The sequence below is a fragment of the Mus pahari genome, chromosome 4 (assembly GCF_900095145.1).
Source record: "Mus pahari chromosome 4, PAHARI_EIJ_v1.1, whole genome shotgun sequence".
In the NCBI taxonomy this organism is placed as follows: Eukaryota; Metazoa; Chordata; class Mammalia; order Rodentia; family Muridae; genus Mus; species Mus pahari.
The window spans coordinates 31,793,198-31,815,226 of NC_034593.1; the positions used below are offsets into that span (position 1 = coordinate 31,793,198).

The 22,029-nt window shown below is 43.4% G+C and overlaps 2 protein-coding genes across 6 annotated transcripts in view; one reads left to right on the forward strand and one right to left on the reverse strand.

The window, feature by feature from the left end:
• The window catches only part of Fgf2 (fibroblast growth factor 2), a 53,892-nt gene extending 46,581 nt beyond the window's left edge, over positions 1 to 7,311 (forward strand). Inside the window, exon 3 of the mRNA XM_021196570.2 lies at positions 6,910 to 7,311. Coding sequence (XP_021052229.1) covers positions 6,910 to 7,095 — 186 coding nt within the window. The 3' untranslated portion in view covers positions 7,096 to 7,311. The remainder of the gene's footprint in view (positions 1 to 6,909) is intronic.
• Nudt6 (nudix hydrolase 6) overlaps positions 7,277 to 22,029 on the reverse strand; it is a 15,652-nt gene continuing 899 nt past the window's right edge. The window contains exons 1-5 of one of the 5 annotated variants that reach the window (XM_021195886.2): positions 21,616 to 21,882; positions 19,043 to 19,246; positions 14,542 to 14,597; positions 11,701 to 11,755; positions 7,277 to 7,784 (exon numbers count right to left, since the gene is read on the reverse strand). In XM_021195886.2, coding sequence (XP_021051545.1) covers positions 7,387 to 7,784; positions 11,701 to 11,755; positions 14,542 to 14,597; positions 19,043 to 19,246; positions 21,616 to 21,844 — 942 coding nt within the window. In that variant the 5' untranslated portion in view covers positions 21,845 to 21,882 and the 3' untranslated portion in view covers positions 7,277 to 7,386. Of the gene's footprint in view, positions 7,785 to 11,700; positions 11,756 to 14,541; positions 14,598 to 19,042; positions 19,247 to 20,896; positions 21,585 to 21,615; positions 21,891 to 22,029 lie in introns of those variants that run through there. The other 4 variants (XM_021195887.2, XM_029537349.1, XM_029537348.1 and 1 more) reach the window with 4 other exon arrangements.

The window sequence follows — 22,029 nt, forward strand, 5'->3', positions numbered from 1 at the left end:
GCATCTGGAAGAGTCCAGACTGAGCATGACCAGCAGAATAGACTGGGTCATGAGAGGAGAAGAAGAGAAGAGAGAGGAGCCAGGAGCAGAGGCCCAAGAGAGGAGAAGAAAAACCAAGAGAAGGAGGACCAAGAGAACCAAGAAGGGAGCCAAGAGGCCAGGAGGCAAGTGGACAGAGAACATAGTGCCAACATGGCTGGGTCATATAGGAAAAAGAAGCTGGAGGACGGGCAGTGAAGCTCAGGGGCTAGAGTGGTTTAGAGTAGGGGGCAGTGTGTGCAATCACGTGTGAGTGTGCGTGTGTGAAGTGCTGAGGTACTTGTGGTGCCCAGGGAGGCTGGTGCCCTGGGTTCACTTTGATGTGTTACTAGGCACCTCAGTTAGCTATTGGTCTTGAGTTTCTTTGGGATCCAACACCAGCTCTATGGTTCCTGTAGTGGTTCTCCAACATACTCACCCTCTTGGGGACAACAGTACCTCAGAGAGTCGTGCTGGCTTTACTGCTGTTTGAAGGTATGAGAAAGGAATCCTACTGGTGTTAACAACAGTGGTCTAAAGGCATTCCGTTTAAGGATTGCTCATGATTTCAAACCCTGTGTGTGTGTGTCCTCAGCCGTGTGGATACACATGCTGTGTGAACCCAGGCTACCAGGCCTTGCTGTTGTTCCTCACTCCAGTGCTGTACACTGTGCTTTCTTTTTCACATTTCTTTTAACCTATTTATACTGTGTGACTGCTTGTTTGTATGTGTGGAGTTCCTGTGGAGGCCACCAGAGAGCGGAAGATCTCCTGGAACTGATGTCATAAGCAGTTGTGTGCCTTGGTTTTTGTTTTTTTTTAAATTAAATTATTTTATTTATTTACATCCCCAATGTTGCCTCTCCTCCCGGCCCCCCCTCTCAGAGTTCTTATTTACCCCATCTCTCTCTTCATCTCTGAGAGCGCTGCCCCCATCCCAAGGCATCCCCCTTCCCTGGGGCATCAAGGCTTTAGAGGATTAGGTGCATCCTCTCCCAAGGAGGCCAGACAAGGCAGTCCTCTGCTACCTATGTGCCTGGGGTCTTGGACCAGCTTGTGGATGCTCTTTGGTTGGTGTGCCTTGAGTTTTCTGTTTGTTTGTTTGTTTGTTTGGTTTGGTACAGGATATCTTGCTGGAGCTTGCCAAGTAAGCTAGGCTGGCTGGCCAACAAGCCCCAGGGACCTCCTGTCTCCTCCTCTCCAATGCTGGGGTTGCAAGCACATGACAGTTTATGTTTCTGGTTTGAGTTTTTGTTGTTGTTTGTTTTTTGTGGTGTTTTGTTTTTAAAGAGCTTCTGGTTTTGTTGTTTGGTTTGGTTTTTCAAGATAGGGTCTTACTATATAAACCCTGGCTAGCCTGGCACTACTATATAAATCAGGCTGGCCTCCATGTCCCAGAAATCTACCTGCCCCTGTCTCCTAAGTGCTGTGATTAACGGCAGGTGCTCCCATGCCCAGAATGCTAGGTGTTTAACTTCGAGTCTGGAACTCAGATTCAGGTTCTTGTGCTTGTACCAGCATCTCCCCAGACCTTGAGAACATGTTCTAAAAAGACTTTCTATGTCTTAAACCTCTGTCCCTCAGCGAAGGCCTGTATTTGGAGGCTGGAGTTGGAGCTCTTGGGTGTATGACGGGCTTCTTACTCAGTTTCTTACAAGGAGACGTTTTCGTTGCTGATTCACTTTAGAAACCCAGAACTAATATTAAGATCAATGGTTTTACTGAATTCACACAAAATTGTAGATTTAAACAAAATAGCATCTAGTGAGTTTAACTGTAGGTCTTGGTTTCTATACCAAACGACTTTGAAGGTAGAACATGTACAGGAAAGTATTGATGAGCCCCCTCTGTGAGGGGGTCGCCCGTCTGAGGTTTCCTATCTGAGGCTACAGATTGTGTCGCCCTGGATGGGGGGGGGGGTTGAAGTAAGACTCAAATGGTGCTTTGGTTGGCCCATGTAGTGAGTGCTGAGGGGCTGGGTTTTTAATTCGTCCAAAGTGTATTTCACACACAAAACAATTTCTGATTTGAGGAGTCTTAACAGTGACATGAATTCTACAGTGTAGAAAAGTAGGGAGGTAGTGTTTTAGGGCTCAGTGTTTAGGGCTCGGTTTTGCAGTCTACACTGGCCAAATTTGTCAGAAACAGAGAGCTAAAGAAAGAGCTGCATCTTTGTAAGGAGATAAAATGCTAGCCCGGATTGAACGCAGAGTAAGGCCAAGAAAGAATTACTGCTCTTGGAAGCCATTCCCAGCAATTCTCTGCAGCCTTTTTATAAGATTGAGACCACGTTGGCTCTTAAATTTTTCCCATTTGTGGTTTTTATTTAGTTCTAAAGTGCTCAACATGGATACTTTCATCACATCTGTTTTTAATTCTGAGAAGTGGTGTGAGCAAATGCATTTTTAGATTTCTATTGAGCAAACTCCTTCATAAGCCAAAACTGCAAGAATCAAAGTACTGTAAACGAGTAAACAGCTCAGAAAACAGAGCATGGGGAAATGGCCATAAGGTTCAAACCTAAAACTGAGCGGAGGGCCAGAGCCAGTGTGCAAGCGGGAGGGGTGCCGGGAAGCCTCGAGGCATCTTGCTGTGTCACAGATGTTTCTCACTGTGTGGAGACCATCTGATTCAGAGGCCTAGAGAAGGTACAGAACTTGGTCAGATGCTCTGCACATTAGTTAGGGATTGAGGCAAAGCTGGAGCTGGTCCTGGCTGGCTGCAAGCCATCATGGATGTCAGGTCAGGGCCACTGGACTCTAGGAAAGGGGCATCTTCTCAGTTTCCTCAGAGAGTTTATATGTAGTGCAGTTAAGCTATATTCTACGTTTCAGTTTAAACCTAGGCTTTTCTGACCCAGATTCTCTTCTATTCAGATTCTGCAACATGAGTGTAGCTTTAAGCTACCTACAGTATTTTTTTGCTTATTAATTTAGTAGATATTTATTGATCTCTTACTATGTGGCAAGCATGGATACCACAACAGATATAACAAATCAAAATTTCCACATGGGATTTATAGGAAGGATGTTACCATGTAGCAGCTAACTCTCTTAATATACTAGCTTTATTAATTATTTGAGAATTTCTTTTTTTTCAAGATAGGTAAATGTTTTATTACTATACAGCAACCCTAAATATCTAATAAGACCAAGTCTTCCCCCTCCACTGCCACATGAAGAACAAACAAGAAAGACCAACAGCTGGGGGTTACCCTCCCTCCCCCAATAAATAACTCAGTGTCAACTGTCTGGACTCTACTCAGTCTTCCAGTCCCCACCAAAGGGCTTGGGTCACTTCTTTGGCTCAGATATCTGTAACACACATGGCTTGTTTTCTAGGCTCCAGCTGCCTCCATTTAATGACTCCTATTCTTGGTGGTCATCCCACCACACTGGGATCTCCAAAATGCTGGGGTCTGCTGCAACTTTACCAATAGCATCTCCAGGGCTTTCTTCATGGTGCCAGGCCTCAACTTCTCTGCATGACTCCCTCAATCCTGGGCCTTTAACTGTCACTGAGGCTGCACCTTCACCAGTGGCCTTCCCTAGCCTCTCACAGTACTAAGCCTTAGCTGCTCTCCGTGACCCTTTCATGCCTTCAAAACCCAGTACCACCTGGATGACTTAAACATGACCAAGAAAGTTTTGCTGCCAGCTTGAGGTACAACCTTGGCTGCTTCTGAAACACAGCTTCTGTGTGCTGGCTCTCAGGAAACACTTCCCAGATTTCACCTTAGTGATGCTGCTCTCCTCCTCCTCCTCCTCTTCTTCCTCCTTTTCTTCTCTTTTCTTCCTCCTCTCCTTCCTCCCTTTTTCTTTCTTCCTCCTCTTTTTCCTCTTCTACCTCTTTCTCTTTCTCCTTTTCCTTCTTCATCTCTTTTTGTTTGTTTTGTTTTTTGAGACAGGGTCTCTCTGTGTAGTCCTGGCTGTAGACCAGGCTGGCCTCAAACACAGATCTGCCTGCCTCTGCTTCCCAAGTGCTGGAATTAAAGGTGTACACCACCATGGCTCATCTGCCATGGTCTCTTCTTAATCACTGCTAATTTCTTAGCCATGGCTCACCAGCATCAATTGTCCCAGGAAAGCAGAGCTTTTGCTTCAGTGGTGCTTGTCTCTTGTTAATCACAGCTAACTCTTCAGCCTCAGCTGACCAGAACCACAGAGTCTCAGCAATTGACCCTCCTAACAGACTCTTTAAAGGACCCTCAAACTTCCCTCCAGAACTTCACAAGGCAGGCTTCCATCTTCTTCTACATTGCTTCTGCCTCCCGAGTGTGGGATTAAAGGCATGTGCCACCATGTCCAGCTCTGCCCTCAACACTTTTTTTCCCCCCAGAGCTCAGGACCAAACCCAGGGCCTTGCACTTGTTAGTCGAGCGCTCTACCACTGAGCTAAATCCCTAACACCCCCTCAACACTCTTCCAAGCTCCCACAGAACAGCTTACTAAGCTTTGAACACTCAATGGCTTTTCTAGCCCAAAGTTCTAAAGTCCTTCCTCAATCTTTCCTAAACCCAGGCCCACCACTGCAATACTGCTCATGGTACCAAAGTCTATTGTAGTCAGGGTTCTCTAGAGAAACTGCACTGATAGAATGAATAGGATTTATTAGAATGGCTTACAGGCTGTAGTTCCGGCTAGTCCAAAATGGTGATCTACCAACAGAAGGTCCAAGAATCCAATAGTTGTTCAGTCTGTGTGGCTGGCTGTCTCAGCTGGTCTTCAGTATATGCCAGAATTGTGAAGATGTAGGCTCTAATGCCATTGAAGGAATGGACTTGCCAGTGAGACGGAGAGCAAGCAGACAAAAAGAGAGCAAGCCTCTTTCTTCTGTGTCCTTTATATCAGCTGCCAGCAGAAGGTGTGGCCTAGGTCTGAGATGGGTTCTTCCCGTTAGCACTGGCTGCTCTCTCCTTCAAGTTCCAGCACACGTGGCAGCTCACAACATCTGTAACTCCAGTTTCCGGGGACAGGATGCTGTCTTCAGACATTGTATGCACATGGTACATACACAGTACAAGCAGGCAAACACTCTGCATCATAGCTGGGAATCAGAGAGCCCGGCTGCAGGCTCTTTCTGTAAACCCCTCATCATCAGAGCTACAGTAGACTTCCGTTCCTGCCCCACAGGCTCTGCGCTCTTGAGACCCCATTATGCCGACGGCCTCTAGTGCCTCTATTTGAGAATTTCTTACACTATATTTTGATCATTTCACCCCCATTACTTCCCTAGCTCCTCTAAGAGCCATCTCTACCTTCCTACCCCCTCAGTGCTGCCTATGTACTCCTGAGTGTGGGGTCATATCGTGGATCTTGGTTGACCTAACAGGGGCCACATCCTTTAGGAAAACTGATTCTTTAACCTCCAAGTTTAAGTTTCTTTATGTAGAAAATTTATTCTCCACTTACTCTTCAGTTCAATCATCTTCATATTTATTTGGAAAAAGACTGACTTTGTTGCTGAAACATTGGGAAACTCTTGCATTTGGCTCTGTGCTTTTGACACTTCTCACTGTGCTTATTTTGAGCACTTCATCACTTCTTGGGCAGCAATTCTTATATGTCAATCCCTTGCTGTAGCTTAGTGATCCACTTCTCCAAAGAGTCTTGCCCTTTCTATTGGAAGATGGAATCCCATGATTTAGTATGCGTGTTGCTTTGGAGCTACTGTGCTCCTAAGGTTGTACATTACTAAACTTTGTATGCACATATGTATACATGCCTCTGTATCTAACCATCTGAATCTCTGTTATACTAAACATGGGTTAGTATGTCCTGAGGTCACCATCCCACCCATGAACTGTTGGTACCCTGGAATATTTTAGCCCATCTTCTTGCTTGGCTCTTCATCATCACACCAACATAGCCTTGCTTGTGGCATCTCCTCACAGCAGTAGAAAAGTAACGGAGACAAAGGACTTTGGGGGATTATTGTATATAGTACCCTGTGGCATTCCAAGTTCACTTGGACTCTTTAAAATTCCATTCTGCAGTTAGTGAAGGGAAAGGCCCAGTGATTAAGAGCATTCGTTCTTTTAAAAGCCCCAGGTTTAGTTTTTGGCATCCCCATGGTGTCTCACAGCCATTGGCAGCTTCAGTTCCAGAGGCTCTGGTACCCTCTTCTGACCTCTGTGGGCACATACATATATATAGGCAGAATACTCATATTGCTGATTCCTCAGAAACCAGTATATTCTGGGTTACTTATTTTTCAGGAACAAGTCTGTTCCAGATTGTGTATTTAGAAACTGGAATGTTCTAGACTGCTTGTTCTTGGTTACTGATTGGCATTTGGAAATTTCCAATCTTACACCAGTCACTGTTTCAGAGTACTTTTGACATCAGGCAACCTTCAATATTTTCTATATAACAAACTAAAAGCAACTGTGGTCACTAGTCACCATTTGCAACTCCAGGGAACTTATTCCATCCCTCCTTCTTCGTGGGAAGAGTACTTGGCCTATGCTTTTGAAATTATTTCCCTTGAACCTTGTGACAAGTGTAAAAGTGAAAATGTCTAACTGTAAAGCTGCCCCAGGGTTCAGGAGTATATGTATGTGACACCTGGAGGAATGTCCTTCCATGTTAGAAATGTGGTCCTCCTGAGGTCCCCTCATTAAGGTTGTAATGCGCAGAGTCCCAAATAGTGTGGTTTTTTTTTTTTTTTGCCCTCCACGTGGGGTTGCCACCTAATACCTTGCTGACTGGTCACAGGGTCACAGGGTCACTCCTGCCCAGTAGGCGCTGTCCTATTCACATGGGTTCCTGGCATAATCCATTGGCAGAACTGTCACATTTTTCACTGTAGTCTTGTTCCTTGGTTATCTCACTGTCCTACCAGTGTTTGTCATGAAAAAGTATAAAAACACATTTTTCCTTTCTTTTTCAGAAGTGTGTTACAGAAGAGTGTTTCTTCTTTGAACGACTGGAATCTAATAATTACAATACTTACCGGTCTCGGAAATACTCCAGTTGGTATGTGGCACTGAAACGAACTGGGCAGTATAAACTCGGATCCAAAACAGGACCTGGACAGAAGGCCATACTGTTTCTTCCAATGTCTGCTAAAAGCTGACTCACTTTCGACACTGTCACTGAGACACTGTCACTGAAAAGAAGAGAATGTATACAGCCTTTTATGTAATAATAAGACACTTAACCATTACCTCAGTAGAGAAAAACAATAATTTTTGGAAAATATTTAGACTTCCCCATTTTATATAGCTTTGGTTGTGACCCAGTGAGAATTAGAGCTATGATCTTGTTAACATATTTCCTTTAATTGAAAAGAGGATTTAAAAACATGTACATCTATGAATTTCCACCATGGACATAACGTATGTGAACGTATGCTGAAATCTGGCATTCAGTCTGCTCCCATTGCAGCTTTGTAACTCTCCGGCAGCTCCCTGTGATAGAGTTTGTAGAATAGGCCTGTGTACACTGCAGGGAGTTCCTCCATGCTGAGGTCAATTTTGTCAAACCCTTCCCTGAGTCCGTACAGCAGTAGCCTAGCCACCCTGCTGGTGATGGGGGTTGTGTGTTTAGTCCGAGCCAGGTTTTCCAGATCGATCCATTCACACCTCAAGCATTCCTGCTGGCAGAAGTTGATGGTAAAGGAACGCGGTTGCAGGCGACAGACCAGGTACATGTCTGACATCCCAAAGGCCCCAGGGCTCCTGTGTTGCTGCCGGATGCTCAACAGGGACCTGAATTCTGACTTGACACCAGTCTCTTCAAAAACCTCTCGGACTGCTGTGTCTGCTATGTGAAAGAGAGAGACAAACATAAAGATTTCATCCTTAGAGATGCCATCAAAGATTTTCAGTTAAAATCTGGAAGATTGAAAGCAAAATTTTGTCTTCAAACTGCTTTCTGGACGTTGTGAAATGCACTTTGTATTTAAGACACTGAGAGTCTCTTTGGAGGCTTATACACATGTATATTGGAAGTCACATCTTCTTAACCTCTTCCTGTTCTATTACCCAAATGCAAGAACACATTTGCAAACAAAGCTGAAGTTAATATGTTGATAAATCCTTCACTATTGTTCCATCCTGAGCTTCCATCAAACTGCCTGAGTTTGTGGAAGTCTGAACTGAAAGGACCTATCCCTTGTTACAGAAGTCTGTAGTGCTGAACATACTTGAGTGAGCTGTGAAATGACTCTGACTTCTTTGGGATTTCAAGCCCACTGTCCCTTCCCTCAGGGCAAGGCCCTTTGCTCCTGTCCTGGCTGCCAGTAGACCCAAGCTTGATATAGAAACTGCATTTCTTTGAAATCAGATTATATAGAACTTGGGACTCACTAACACCAAAATGCAATAGCTGTCTCATTAGATATCTTCGTAAGGCTGGAAACACATCACAATTTTATAATACACCAAGGGTTTTCATATGATATAAATATTTTAATTAAATACAAGTTTCCATGGCAGGACTTTTATGTCCACTAACATACATTTATGTGCAGTTTTTCTAGACACATAGGAAGTCTGCACAAATAGACTTCCCCAGTTCTGCTGCTTTACAGCTGCCTGCCTTGGATGCTTTTCTGGGAGTCTTTAGAATTGCTGTTGGATGTTTAAATACCTTCTAATGCCTCTCTGCATGTTTATTAGACAGCATATACATGTGTCTTGCCAGTAGTCCCTCTGATAACACCTATGCAACAAAGAGCTATTAGAAGCACATAGTTCCTGTGTACTCAAACCACACTGTCTTTCCTGCCCACTGGACACACACCAGCCCCCAAGACATGCTCTTGTTCCTAAGAAACAGTTCTGGAAAGGATCACAGGAAGAGTAATTTAGTATAAAACATAAGACATCTAGCTGCCATTCTTTAACTGTATGCTGACTTTCTCTGTGAATGAGATCTGCCCGTAGGTTAGGCATGGCCAGAAATTACATTCCAAAACTGCAAGCACCAAGACCAGACACATAGCTCAGCATGTAGACTGCCTGCCTCACATGTGTGGGGTGATTAGCACAGTTCCCAGGACCAACCACACAACGGGGAAGGGAATGGACGCATCAAAAAACAGTCTAGGCTCACAAAGTTTCTCTAGTAAGAAAATAGTTCTTATCTAGCATATAATACATTATTAAATTTATTAAAATTGTGGCACTAGTCCTAATGTTTATATAGTGGTTCTAACTCTTGTTTAAATATATACTTATATTGTTTAAAGGCTCTAGAAAATAACCTTGGGGATCCTGCTCAGTTCCTAGCACCACTAATCTGACTGGTGTACATAAGTTATACAACAGGAAAGGGTAGATGAGAGAATGGGTGTCGTGCTTAGCAGTCACTGTGGCACTATGGTGGTGACAGGACAAACGCTTTCTGGGAAGTCTGAATAGTTTACCATGAATCAGCACATCCCCAGTTAGCTGAAACCGGAAAATGCAAGCCAATAATTCTGCATCTGAGATGTGGGATATTCTCTCCTTCCACCTCAAAATGCAAGTCTTTCCCTTGGTTTCAACATGCATTTAAGTTTATTAAGATAAACTGTTATTCTTTTAGAATGATCTTAATAGACTTTAAACTCAGCTGAAATAATCATTACTGCATATGAAGAATCCAGAAGCTCAGCTTTGCTGATGAAGAGATATGTTTGAATATCAGACGTTCTGAGGTTTCTCTGTTCTGTCGTATGTAAGGAGAGGACAGCTTGAGATGGAAGAGAGTGATGGGAAACCTCCAGCATGGGGCTTTCCTTGAGCTCCCTCTAGTCCTGGTCAACATCTCTGGCAGGCTGAAACAGGACATGGTTTTCACCCATGGCAATGACATATTTTAGGAAGGGCTTTTGTTCCTTTGAATCATACAGACACATTTAGACTCAAGCCTTGAGGACTTCAATATCAATGTTTTGTCTATCCAGCATTATCAGAGAATGAAAAATCCCAAACTAACTAACACAGGAACCAGCATTCTGCAGCAGTCTAGTCAACAGCCAATAAATGTTGGACTGTTCAGGATGGCAACATTCCAAAATTGTATTTCATGCTTTCCTAAACAAAGGTTTCAAGAATATAATTTCCATATGCTATAGACAATCACAGAGTTTTTATTTTGTACTGTGCTGTTAAATTGTGCTATAGAAGCAGGCTGGAGAAAGGCAAGTCTAGGAAAATGGTGAATGTCAGCTTCTGCTTTTGTTTTTAGTTCAGATGGGTGAGTTATTTTGATAACCACAGGTACTTTAAGAAAACTAGTAGTACATTTAAAATTATCTAGGCTTAATGGGATGATTCTGTAATTAAACTTAAACCTGAATTTATACATATTTAACTTAAAATATGCCTACCCCCCATTTATATCTAAGTCTGCCTGAAATTCTTAGGATCTGCTAAAGCTCAAAGGTGGAAAAAACCCTCACCTTAATTCATTTGAAAAGGCATGCAGGGCTGCAGCTGGCTTCCCCCAGTGTGGAGGGGGAGAAGGCTAGACTTGAGTTACCTCATTCACATGCTCTCAATACCACATAGGTAATGGCAGTATTGAGAGATGGAGAAAATGAAGAAGGCGGCTTTATGGGACAAAACAGCCCTTGCTCTTAGTATTTGGTGCCCCTACAAAATAGATATACATTTGCACATAGCATAGACTGAGTAGCACAGGGTCTTGATACACCTTCCTTCTGTCTCAGTGTCCTTCTGCTGTGATGAGCAGGCATGTGCCATCACCCAGGTCCCCAGAGTACACACTGTCACCAGACTGCCCACCAGAGAACTAAGGAAACAGGTCAGCAAGAACCTCACACCAGGGTTTGTTTTCTGCGTGTGAATGTCATGAACGCTGCTCATGGGCTGCTAGGAGCTGGACTTGTGAATACATACAGGGCATTTGGATCTGTACAACATTTAAAAATCAGATCTCATGAACATATATTCAAACATAAGTAAACACAGGAGACTGCTCTAATACAGTGGCTGGTTAAGAAGAAACAAGAATGTGCATATTAAAGAAAGGCCTTTGAGAAACAATATTGGTATCTAGTGTATTACGTATGGATAAGGATGATGTTAAATTTAAGCTAATGGTTTAAGGAACAACATGATTCTGTACTTTTCAGATCAGTGACTAAGTGCAGAGTTAATCCCAGCTCCCTATAAGCCGATTTAGAGTGAGGGGGAGGCATGTTATTTGCCACTCAAGGCTTTCTCACAGGTAATTTATTATGTTTTAGGTTATTCAAAATAGCTGGCAAAATTTTCAAAGGAGAATTACATCACAATTTCCTTATAGTTGATTTTATTGTACTTCAAGATTTATCTAAAGATTATTAATCTAAAAATTGTTTATCTAAAAATTATTCACCAATATGTGATAAAATGGTCAAGAATTTAAAATTTAATAATTGTAGCCATATTTGAAAAATCTTTATAATTAACTTTACTGATGAACAACTCAAGTTTCTCCCTTTCAGATGACCTCAGAGCACCATTGGAAAGGGGCTCCACCTTAGGTACCAACTATACAAGTGAAATTACTGTGCTAGAAAGTTCTTGCTAATTTTGTATGGCTCTGAAGAAATCTGGCTGAAATTTTCTAGCTTAGTGTGAACCAATTGGAAACTTCCATTTCTTATTCTTAGCCTCAGAGCAGGAAGTAAAGCTATGAATTTTGTAAACATTTTCAAGTTTATCAGAAGTGTATAAATACATACCAATATCTTCTCCCGGCTCTGACAGGCCTCCTGGAAACTTCCACATGTTTTTCAACTGCAGTGCAAAGTAAAAAAAAAAAAAAAAAAAAAGATTCCTCTGGACAAGCGCCACCAATTTTGACCGGCAAGTGGAAATGAGAGGACATATCCCAAAGTCCTCAGTGAGTTAAGAGTTTTAATATAGGGACACGGAAGACTGCAGGGCAAAAAAAAAAAAAAAAAANAAAAAAAAAAAAAAAAAAAAAAAGTTCATGTCATGACTTCCTCTCTCCCTCCCCTCTCTCCCCACTCCTACCTCAGCCACTCAGTTGGTCAAGGAAGGAAAAACTAATTTGTATTACGTTTATCCCTATTCCCCCTCCCCAGCTTTCTCACTACTTCATGTGTTATCTTTTGAGGGAGATGGTGATTGATGAAGTCTTTTCCTCTTATTCTTCAGGAAATAGAAGTAGTGTTATTGAGTTAATGTGATACAACTTGTATCAACGAACCTTTGGAGGAAAATATCTATTCAGTTGTGTACTTCTCAGAACTCAGCTGCTAGTTAACTCTGGACCGATAGGATTTTACAGATGCTGCTATGAGAAGTAGAGTACAGAATAAATGTAACCGCCAAGGTATGCCACCCTAGAGTTTTCCATGCGTTTACTGTATTTTGTTTCTAACCACAGATATTACTCAAGATTTCTGTTTGTTTATCGTTTTATGCAAGATGTAATTGCTTTTTATGGGTAGTGTGAATAAAGTTATTCTGGTTTCTTGGCTATCGTTTCTTTGTATTTTCTCATCAATCATTTCTTTTTCTTTGTGTGAGGATGCTAAAGAGGTAAACCTGATCTTTGGAAGAAATAAGGTTAGATTAAAATAATAACGAGCAGGCACAGGACAGTTTCCTCATGGCCGTCATGATTGACTCCTTGTAGAATTCTGCATATAGTATGTGTTCACTGTACTATAAACCTCAAGAATGAGAAGTGCTCTCATAAGCCATCAGATTTCATATTCCTCATTCATAAAAGCACTGCGGACCTTCCACTGTGTGCTGTGACCCTCTGGCTTCCTGGAAGCATGCTTCTGAGAGCATGCATCACCTCTCAGCTCTGTGGGCTTGGAGACCCAGGGCGGGCTTCCTGCTTTCCATACACGGCTGACTACTGGGTACGGAATCCAGGCTCTCCACCCTTTTGTGTCCAAGTCAGGTGTGACTTTAACCTATGAAGCATATCATGCCTTACTTTACTAGTGTAGAAATCTATCTCATCTGCAGAGATGCGTTGTCTGTGTTACACTTTAAAATGGTTCTGGGAGCTTTGTTTCTATGGAGACTGGTAAGATATTAGACACTACAACTATAAATTCTATTGGTAATAGAAAATGAATGATGTAACAGGGCACTTGAGAACTCGGTATTATTATATCAATAACCATTTCATACACCATCTTTCTGTCACCAGTGTGAAGCCAGCCTATAGCTGCCATTTGCATGTCAAGCCTAAATTCATATCTGGTTCCCAGGTACCCTCACAGTATGTCCTACCACGTCTGTGAAACTCTAGTCACTAGTATCAGATGTTTGTATTTATGTCCCAATCCAAACAGAAAACTTATTAAAGGCTAGGGCACAACACTACTTTAGGAAGCAGTTTATGTTTATGGTAGAAAATTTTGTTTAAGTCAGCGATATGGCCTTAATTTAAGCCTCACAAATAACTTAGAATAATTTTAGAAAGCATTTCTGAGAAACTATACTATATTAACTATATATGACAAGGAAATATTTAACTTTCCAGCAATATTTAATGAAGGATCAGAAAGTATAAAAATAAATACTCTTGCTATGCTGGCCATAGCTCAGGGGCAGCACTGCAGAGGTAGAAAAAGCATTCTCCTTCACTTTGACATCATGCCTGAACATGAAAGCATTTCTAACAGTGGCTCTTCTCTTAGCCTTTAGGACAAGTACCAGTCGCTCTCAGGTCAGATCCCCTGCCACATTCCTGATCACAGTGATGGCGGCCACTGGCTGAGCTGTGTGCCTTCACACTGTCAACTCTAATTTCTTGGTTTATCGCTCTACCCTTTAAATGTAAATTTTTTATCTATGTGTATGAGTGTGTGTGTGTGTGTGTGTGTGTGTGTGTGTGTTTGACACCTGCAGGGCACAGAAGAAGGCATCAGATTCCCAGAAGCTGGAGTTACAGGTGCTTGTGAGCTGCCTGACATGGCTGCGATTAGCAAAACTCTGCTACAGTAGCAAGTGCTTTAACTGCTGAGCCATTTCTCCAGTACCTAACCCTGCCTGCCTGCCTTGACTTTCCTCTCCCCTTTCCCTCCCTTCCCCCCTCTTTCTTAACCTGGTAGGTTCCTACTCTCTCTCTCTCTTCTAGACTGAATTTGTAATGTCACTTTCCCTGAGGCATCTCTGGAGGCTCCTGGGGCAGAGTTAATTGTCAGTATCCATTCTTGGACAGTCCAAAGACTGTGCTGCAGGACTGCTGGGGTCACACAGTCTCTGTTCTGTCAGTACTAGGAGCGCAGCTCCTGGCAACACTAAGAATGCTGACTGATTGGATGCTACCTCAATAATGTCTTCCCAACTAAGCACTACTGACTGTAATGGGCTACAGCCATGAAGTTAAGCACAACGCTGAGGCTCACGCTCACAGGTTCAGGTCTGTGTCACAACTTTATTTACATAGGTATCTAGGTGTTCCATAACTGCTTAGAAATAACTACTAAAGTACCTTTCTGCATTCCCTTAGCGGTATCAACATGTCTACATTTTATGTTTCTCTAGAGAGAACAATTTGGAAAGCAATCTATAAGGCAAAAACAACTTACTTTATTTCGATCTTGTACAACCAGTACTTTCCTGGTGCTAACATCAAATACAGCACCTTTTGAGGAGGGGGAGAATAATCACAAAATATTAATTTCATTTACCTTCAATTCCTCCATAATAACTGGTGGTCACCCATTAAAATCCTTTATTTGAGGTCTGGTTTAGATACTTCATTATGAAGACTATAAAACACCTCTCCAGCAAGGAGGTCATTGCTTAATTGACTAGTATTCGTTCATTCTCATTCATTCTCCCCCCCTCCCTCTGTCTCTCCATCCCTCTGTCCCTCCATCCCTCCCTCCCTCCCTCCTTCTCCCTCTCTCTCCTTTACTCCTACCCACCCACCTCCGTCCCTCCCTTCCTTTCTTCCAAAAATTTGGAATTCGTATGTTAAATTTGTACAATAATCACCTGCATGACTGTCGATGTCTTCATGACACAGATGAAGATCTTTTTTTCTCCTTTAGGAACATTTTCTTTGGTGGCTACACAAGTGAGAGGGCTTGCTGCAGCCCATCTGGCTCCCTAAAGACACTGTCTACTGAGAACTTAGTACTTAGAACTCTTTCTCACAGGTTGAGAAGCTAAGAAGTCCAGGGTCAAAGTGCCAACATACAGGTGTCTTGGAAGAGCTACTTCTCACAGAGAGCATTCCCACAGGGGCCTAAGGCTGGGCCTCCTAGGCCACTGTTGTTAAGGGCTCCAATGCCTTATTAAAAAGCTTTTCTCACAAGACTGGGTTGCCTGTGCAGGCCTCACCTATTATTGCCATCACCTCGGGGATTAGGATTCTAACATGATTCAAGCATTCACACTGCAGTGCTTAAAGAACTGAGGATGCACTGGACTTTCTGCTCTAATTCTTACTTCTTGAAGCACAGCATCTCCGGTGTGCTTCCTGGCTGTTCAGATCCCAACTATCTCAATATCCATCAGGACCTGCCTGAAGCCAGTTACATTTCCTTACTGTGTGTGCATCTGTCCTAGAGCACACACACATATTTGGAAGGCTTTATTTTTGTGCCTAAAGCTCCAACCCAGCACTTTCATTTACTCATCGATCACAAACACTTCTCAGTGCACTGTGGATTCTGCCAGATGCCAGGACCAAAACCACTGTCCTTCCTCTTTCCTCTTTTTACTATTTAGATTTTTCCCCTTTATCTTACTATGGGTGGTTTGCCTACAGAATGTCTGTACTGTGTGCATGCCGTGCCTCTGGCCAGAGGGGGTGGCAGGTCAGCTGGGACTGGAGTTACAGATGGCTGTGAGTCATGTGGATGCCAAGAATCAAAGTCTGATCCTCCAGAGGAGCATCGGGTGCTTGTAACGGCTGAGCCGTCTTTCCAGCCCCCTCTTTTAGTAGTTTTGTTTGGGCAATCCTGGGCCAAAAACATAAATAACACTTTAATGATTTGTACTAAAACCCTTGAAATGGGCTAACGTCAACATATCCTTATGGGAAGGCGTTTTCTATATATTTATCTTTATAATATATATTTATATTTAAGTGATATTTATTTGCTCTTTTAATATTCCTTTTTGAGTCTTTCTATGTAACTTACAGAAGTCCTTTCTGTATTAGCTGAGCTCCTATTATATATAAGGCATTTTACCAGTTGCTGGGAATACAGTGGCAAACACAACACAACTTCTTGCTGTGTGTGGAGTGGAGACAAATGAAAGCTAAGTGATTCAGAGCAGAAAGTGGAAAAAGAAACCACAAACAAACACGCATAGGGGAACCATGTGAAAAGAGAGCTTGTTTGTAACCGAGGGGCTGGACAGATGCTCAGAGGTTAAGAACCTATACTCTTCTGGCAAGGGACCCAAGTTCAGTTCCCAGCACTCACTTCAGAAGGCTTACAACTGCTTGTAACTCCAGCTCCCAGGATCTGATGCGCTTTCCTAGTCTCTGTGGGTACTCGCACCTTCCCCCCCACACAAATAAATAAAATGTATTTTTAAAATTCAAACATTAAAAAGTAACTAAAATGAAACACTGCACTTGGTACTCTTCGAGGCTGGAAAGGGGACCAGTGAGCGCATTAACTCTAGCGAGGAAAGTATCACAAGATGTAAATCTAATTGGACTTTCCAAGGGACAAAATGCCAAGAAACCTAGTTTTAGATTTGAAGACTTGTGATTATCCAATGTCTCTTTTCTATAACTGTATTTATTAGCAGCATAAACTCAGAGAGAAAAGATAGTAAGCACAATTGGAGCGACCCCTGCTGGCCATAGTATAAAGCTAAACCAAGACAAGACTGGAATTAAACAGAGGTTCCGAAAGCATATTAGGCATTGTGTCTCCTGTGCAGTAGCTCGGGTGACCAAGTCCACACAGCCATCAGAGGGAGAGCTGGGCTTTATCCCAAATGGTCACTCTCATAAACAACACGGCTCCATCAAGACATAGCAACTGCCCCCTACTCAATGATATCATCATCCATCCATCCATCCATCCATCCATCCATCCATCAGTCCACACTCCTTACACCCGTTAGTCCATCTATCCATGGCATGCTTGGGTCCTACTTTGTACTTGCTCTGTCTTTATCCTGAGGAAACATGGTGAACAACACACGGAATAGCTGGCTTCATGGACTGTGCATACTGTTGGGGAGACTAAGTACATGTATAACTGACTTGCATTGGGTGCTATTAAAAAATCTGGATAGGCTGGGCGGTGGTGGCGCACGCCTTTAATCCCAGCACTTGGGAGGCAGAGGCAGGGGGATTTCTGAGTTCGAGGCCAGCCTGGTCTACAAAGTGAGTTCCAGGACAGCCAGGGCTATACAGAGAAACCCTGTCTCGAAAGACAAAAAAAAAAAAAAAAAAAATCTGGATAAGAAGACATAGACTGGTGGAATTGAAATGGGGGGGGGGGTCCCTATCTTGCACAGTAGGTTTGGGAAGTTTTCTGAAGTCAGTACAATGCTTCCCAGACAAGTGTGGGGAACCGGGTTCAGATACCTAGCATCCATATGAAAAGTCAGATACAGTGTGGTGCATAGGTGCATCTGCAGATAGATGCAGTGTTAGGAGGTGGAAGCTCCCTAGGGCTTGCTATCTAGCAAGGTGGATGGTACCTGAGGAATGACACCCAACATTGTCCTTTGGGATCCACCTTACACACACAGATACAAAATGGTTTTGCATGACTTTCTAATGATGCAATAGGCCATCACCAAATTATTGGGTAGAATCTTTTGAGGTAGAGCCCGTAGAAAGTTTCCGAATGTCTATTTGATGCATACAGGAAGGCTACAGATAGATTTTACCGGACACCCCCATCCAGCTCCCTTCCAGCACTGTAGGTATGCAGACTACACATGTAAAGCCATGTATGCATTATACGGAAACAAAAATCCAAATTACTAAGGTAATAATTAATCTGCATTCTTCTTTTATTTATTTAAGGATTCCTTACTATTTTAGTTTTTTAACTCTCCCCTTAGGAACTCAAGGATTTCCTGGGAACAGCAGTAGCAACAGCTGGCAGAGAAATTGGTAATCAGAATTGTGGGTACAGAAGTAGCCATTCATTTTAGAAAGCACTCTAGGAGGTTTTGATGCCCTCAGCCATGAGGATTCCCTGTTTCTGAAGCCGATTGTTCAAGGCTCTACCCTGGCTTCACTGTTCTATCTTAAACCGCTACCACTTGACACATTAACCAGGTGCAGTTTTAGGAAGTTAGTCAAATAAGCATATGGTTAGTTTGTCTTGCTTCAAGTTCAACCTAAAAGTTTTCCTATACAATGTTATAATTTAGTGCATATTTAGGCAGAACCAGTCATGAACTTCATCAGAATCAAAATGGGGTTCCTTGTGTCAAACCTAACAAAAGGGAATAAAGCTGGGAGGTTATGAAGGGCAAGTCCTATCACAAACGACGGCTGGGACCACAGCTGGCTGCAGCCAGAGCATGGAGTACCCCACGAGGACACGCCCAGCCTTTGACCAATGCCACCATGCTCCTTAATGGCTGTGTCCACAGATTACTCTTTGCAGTACCTGAATGAATATTCTCAGCTTTATCTTTTGAAACATATTCTTGCCTTCTTGGAGTTACTAGCGTACACATGTCTGACTGCAATATACTCAAATCACCATAACCTCTCCCCACCAAAAGTTACTTTCTGGAGAATTTCATGTTTACTTGAAGTGACATATACTTTAAAGAGTGTAATTTATTTCCTTCTCCCAATTCAGTGCCACTATTGAGAACAGAAGCTCAAATATCTGTGTGAGGCACGTCAAATGTGGCCTTTAGGAAGGCTGCTTCTCCACTTGTTTTCTATGCCAGCCTGTAATTCACGGGGCAGACACCCTTTCTCTTTTGAAAAGCACGATGCCACCATTTCACAGTCACACAGTCTTATAGTCACACAGTGCTCACTGACCAGCATTCACTGGCAGACTAGCAGCCCAGCTTCAAGGAGACACGGTAAACCTGTGCAAAGGCATTTCCTGTGGTTATGAGGCAGAAACTGACCTGCGACCCCGACTTGGTGTGTAGCATACCCCGGGAGCCTGCTGGGTCCTTCTCCCAGCCACAGAGTCAGTGTTGAGGAATGGGGTTCTGCGTGGTGGAAGCAAAAGCCCAGGGAAGCAGCAGGGGCGATGAAGTGGCTCTGCAGGATGGGGATGTGTAGCCAGGCAGCTATCCGTCCTTCTGTTCGCCACTGCTGAATGGCAGCTAGAACACAAAGGGAGGAAGATACACCTTGTAAAGGCTTTCTGTGAGATGAAGGGTCCCCACCTCTACTCATTGCTATAGCTCAGTTGTTTATGTGATTCTCACCCACCACAGCACTGGTGTTTATAACAAAACCACTCAAATGCAGGCCCAGCACACAGTAGGTGCTCAGTCACTGTAGAACGGACAAAGAAACTGATTCACATGCAGTTTTGGTGCTTTCTTCTTCTTCTTCCCAGAGCTTCATATGCTATAGTGCACTCTACATGGAGTTGAATCCCCAGCCCACTCTATTTCTCTTAATGCCCTTGACTTTAATCTTCATCAGTGATGATGAAAGGTGTATTTACTTTTATGGAAGAGTTCTGATGTAATTCTTGGTTTACAAGAATAGAAATTAAAAAAAAAAAAAAAAAGTCAGAACTATCCTGACTTATTACTAGCCTGAAGAGAGGAATACTTTTTGTGATTTTTGCATTAACATGTTTACATCTTATACTGTGCCTTTTATAATACATTATATATTAAGTGGTCTATCATTAAAATTCCTTCAGTTAAAGTGTATTCCTTAATAGCAGTAGCATCCCTTATGAATCCTACAAGGTAATCATGCAACTTTTACTCTACACATTTATTTACATTATTAAAAGCAATTTTCCTTTTTTCCCCTCTAGTAATGTGGCTTTCCCTCCTTTCCCTGTGTTCATAGCTTGTATGAGCTCCTAGAAGCCCAACCTCTTCAACAGTTTTTCCTAACTACTGCTCATGTGCTATTATATGAACATTAGACCATATGTCTGTGTGATTAGAACATACCATGTATGACCAGATGGCATCTAATAACTAGTTTTCTATTCCTAGTTAAGATGTCATGGATTTGCAATTCTCCCACTAGAAGCAGCGCTATTTCATGAACAGGGCAAACTCTATGTGATTCCAGGCATGGTAATTACCTCTGTAATCCTGGAAGCAAGGTGGGGGTGGGTCCTGGGTTTGTAGTCAGCTTGAGCTATCTATAACATTTACCTATCTCAAAATCCCTCTGCCAAGGAAGTACTCTAGGGCTAATTAGATAATCCTAATATCTGAGTTATGTAAAAGCAGTAGTAGTAAATAGTGACCTTCATGTGCAAATATGCTTTAACAGCCATTACTAACTCATTACAAACATCTAATCTCCTTGAAGAGGAATTTGGTTTAATTCCATCACAACAGAACTATTAGAAGCTCACAGAGCAATGTGAAGAAAGCAAAGACCAGAGCCAGAGGAAGGTACCCGTTGACTCTGGGCCTTGGCACCATCATCCTTCAACTGGGATGAGCATGTACTTTCCAGGTTATGGAGATGAAATACATTCCTATTTGTTAGATTCTTAAAACAATGTCTAGTAATTGATAGAGTGAAATGTTTTATTAAAGGGGTTTCATTCAGCATGTCTTTGTTCACACTTATCCAGTATCCAGAGCTGGCTAGCATTATTCACCTAAGAAGTCTTTTCAGTGGTCATTTGATTAATGAATGCCTGGAAAAGTTTGTGGCACAATCTTGAACGTGAACCTTGAACATGTTTCCAGATCCAATACACTTTCTGTAGTGGTGCTTAGATTATCATCAGTCACTGGGAAACCCTATCTAAGTATGGCAAATACCTGTGCTCATCCATATTCGTGCACATATCAGAGGATTAACGGATTCGATTCTCTTACTGGCGATATTGTTGAAGTCTAAGCACTTATAAGCAGGAGAGATGATGTTAAATAGACTGGTTTGAAGATGAAACAGCGTTAGAGTCGCTAACTTGCCATGTTTGTTGCTCACAGAATAAAGATCATTTGTAGTTTCCTGGTTATATGAACGGATCTTTTCCATTCCATGCTAAATTTCCAAGCTATGCCTTCAGTTTGAAAAACAGGCTGCTCTAACAAATCAGACATTATCCCAAAGTGAGGGGGGCTCCTTCACACAAGCTTCCTTTCAGATAACTGGGTTCACAGTTGAAAGCCAGTGATGTGTTCCTACTGAAAACTGCAAAGCTCTGTGGGTAGAAGCAAGCACTGGCACCCGTCCCGATTAGGAGACCGTTTTGCCTGGCAAAGCGTGTGGCAGAATCCAAGTACCAGCAGAACTAAGGCTGCAAGGAGGCACAGTGAGGTTGTCAGTGTTTACTAAGGGTTAAAGGCGTGGCCGACACCGTGCTAGGCGCGGCGAGTCCCGCGTCAGTCTCGGGCGAGCATTCAGGGATCGGGCCGGGACGTGGCTGAGGGCGCTTCCAGGTCACAGCGAGAGGACCGCTGGGTGTCCTTTCAGCTTTCGCCTCAGAGCCCACACGCTCCGCCCTGGTTTCCGGGGCCCCGAGACCCGCACTTGCCCTGCAGGAGCCTCCGGAAGGCGGCGGCATCCAGCCCATGCAGCGAGTGGTGCCGCGACAAGTGCACCGAGACGCCCCCAAATCTGTCCAGCTCGCCTTGTAGCTCGGCCCCGCAGGAGCCCGGGGTCTCCAGGCCGCCTGAGGCTGTGCGCCGCCCCGTCCGGAGCCTGGCTCCGCCCGCGTCAAGCAAAGTGGAGAAGCAGTACCGGGTCCTCCTCACCCACCACATGGCTGCAGCTCGCCTTTCGGACTCTCGCTTCCTCCCAGTTCGCCCCTTCCCGCCCCGCCCACATCGCCTGACGTAGCCCTGTCTCATCCCAGGCGCACGCCCCGCCCCTTCCAGCCCCGCCCCGCCCACATCGCCTGACGTAGCCCTGTCTCATCCCCGGCGCACGCCCCGCCCCTTCCAGCCCC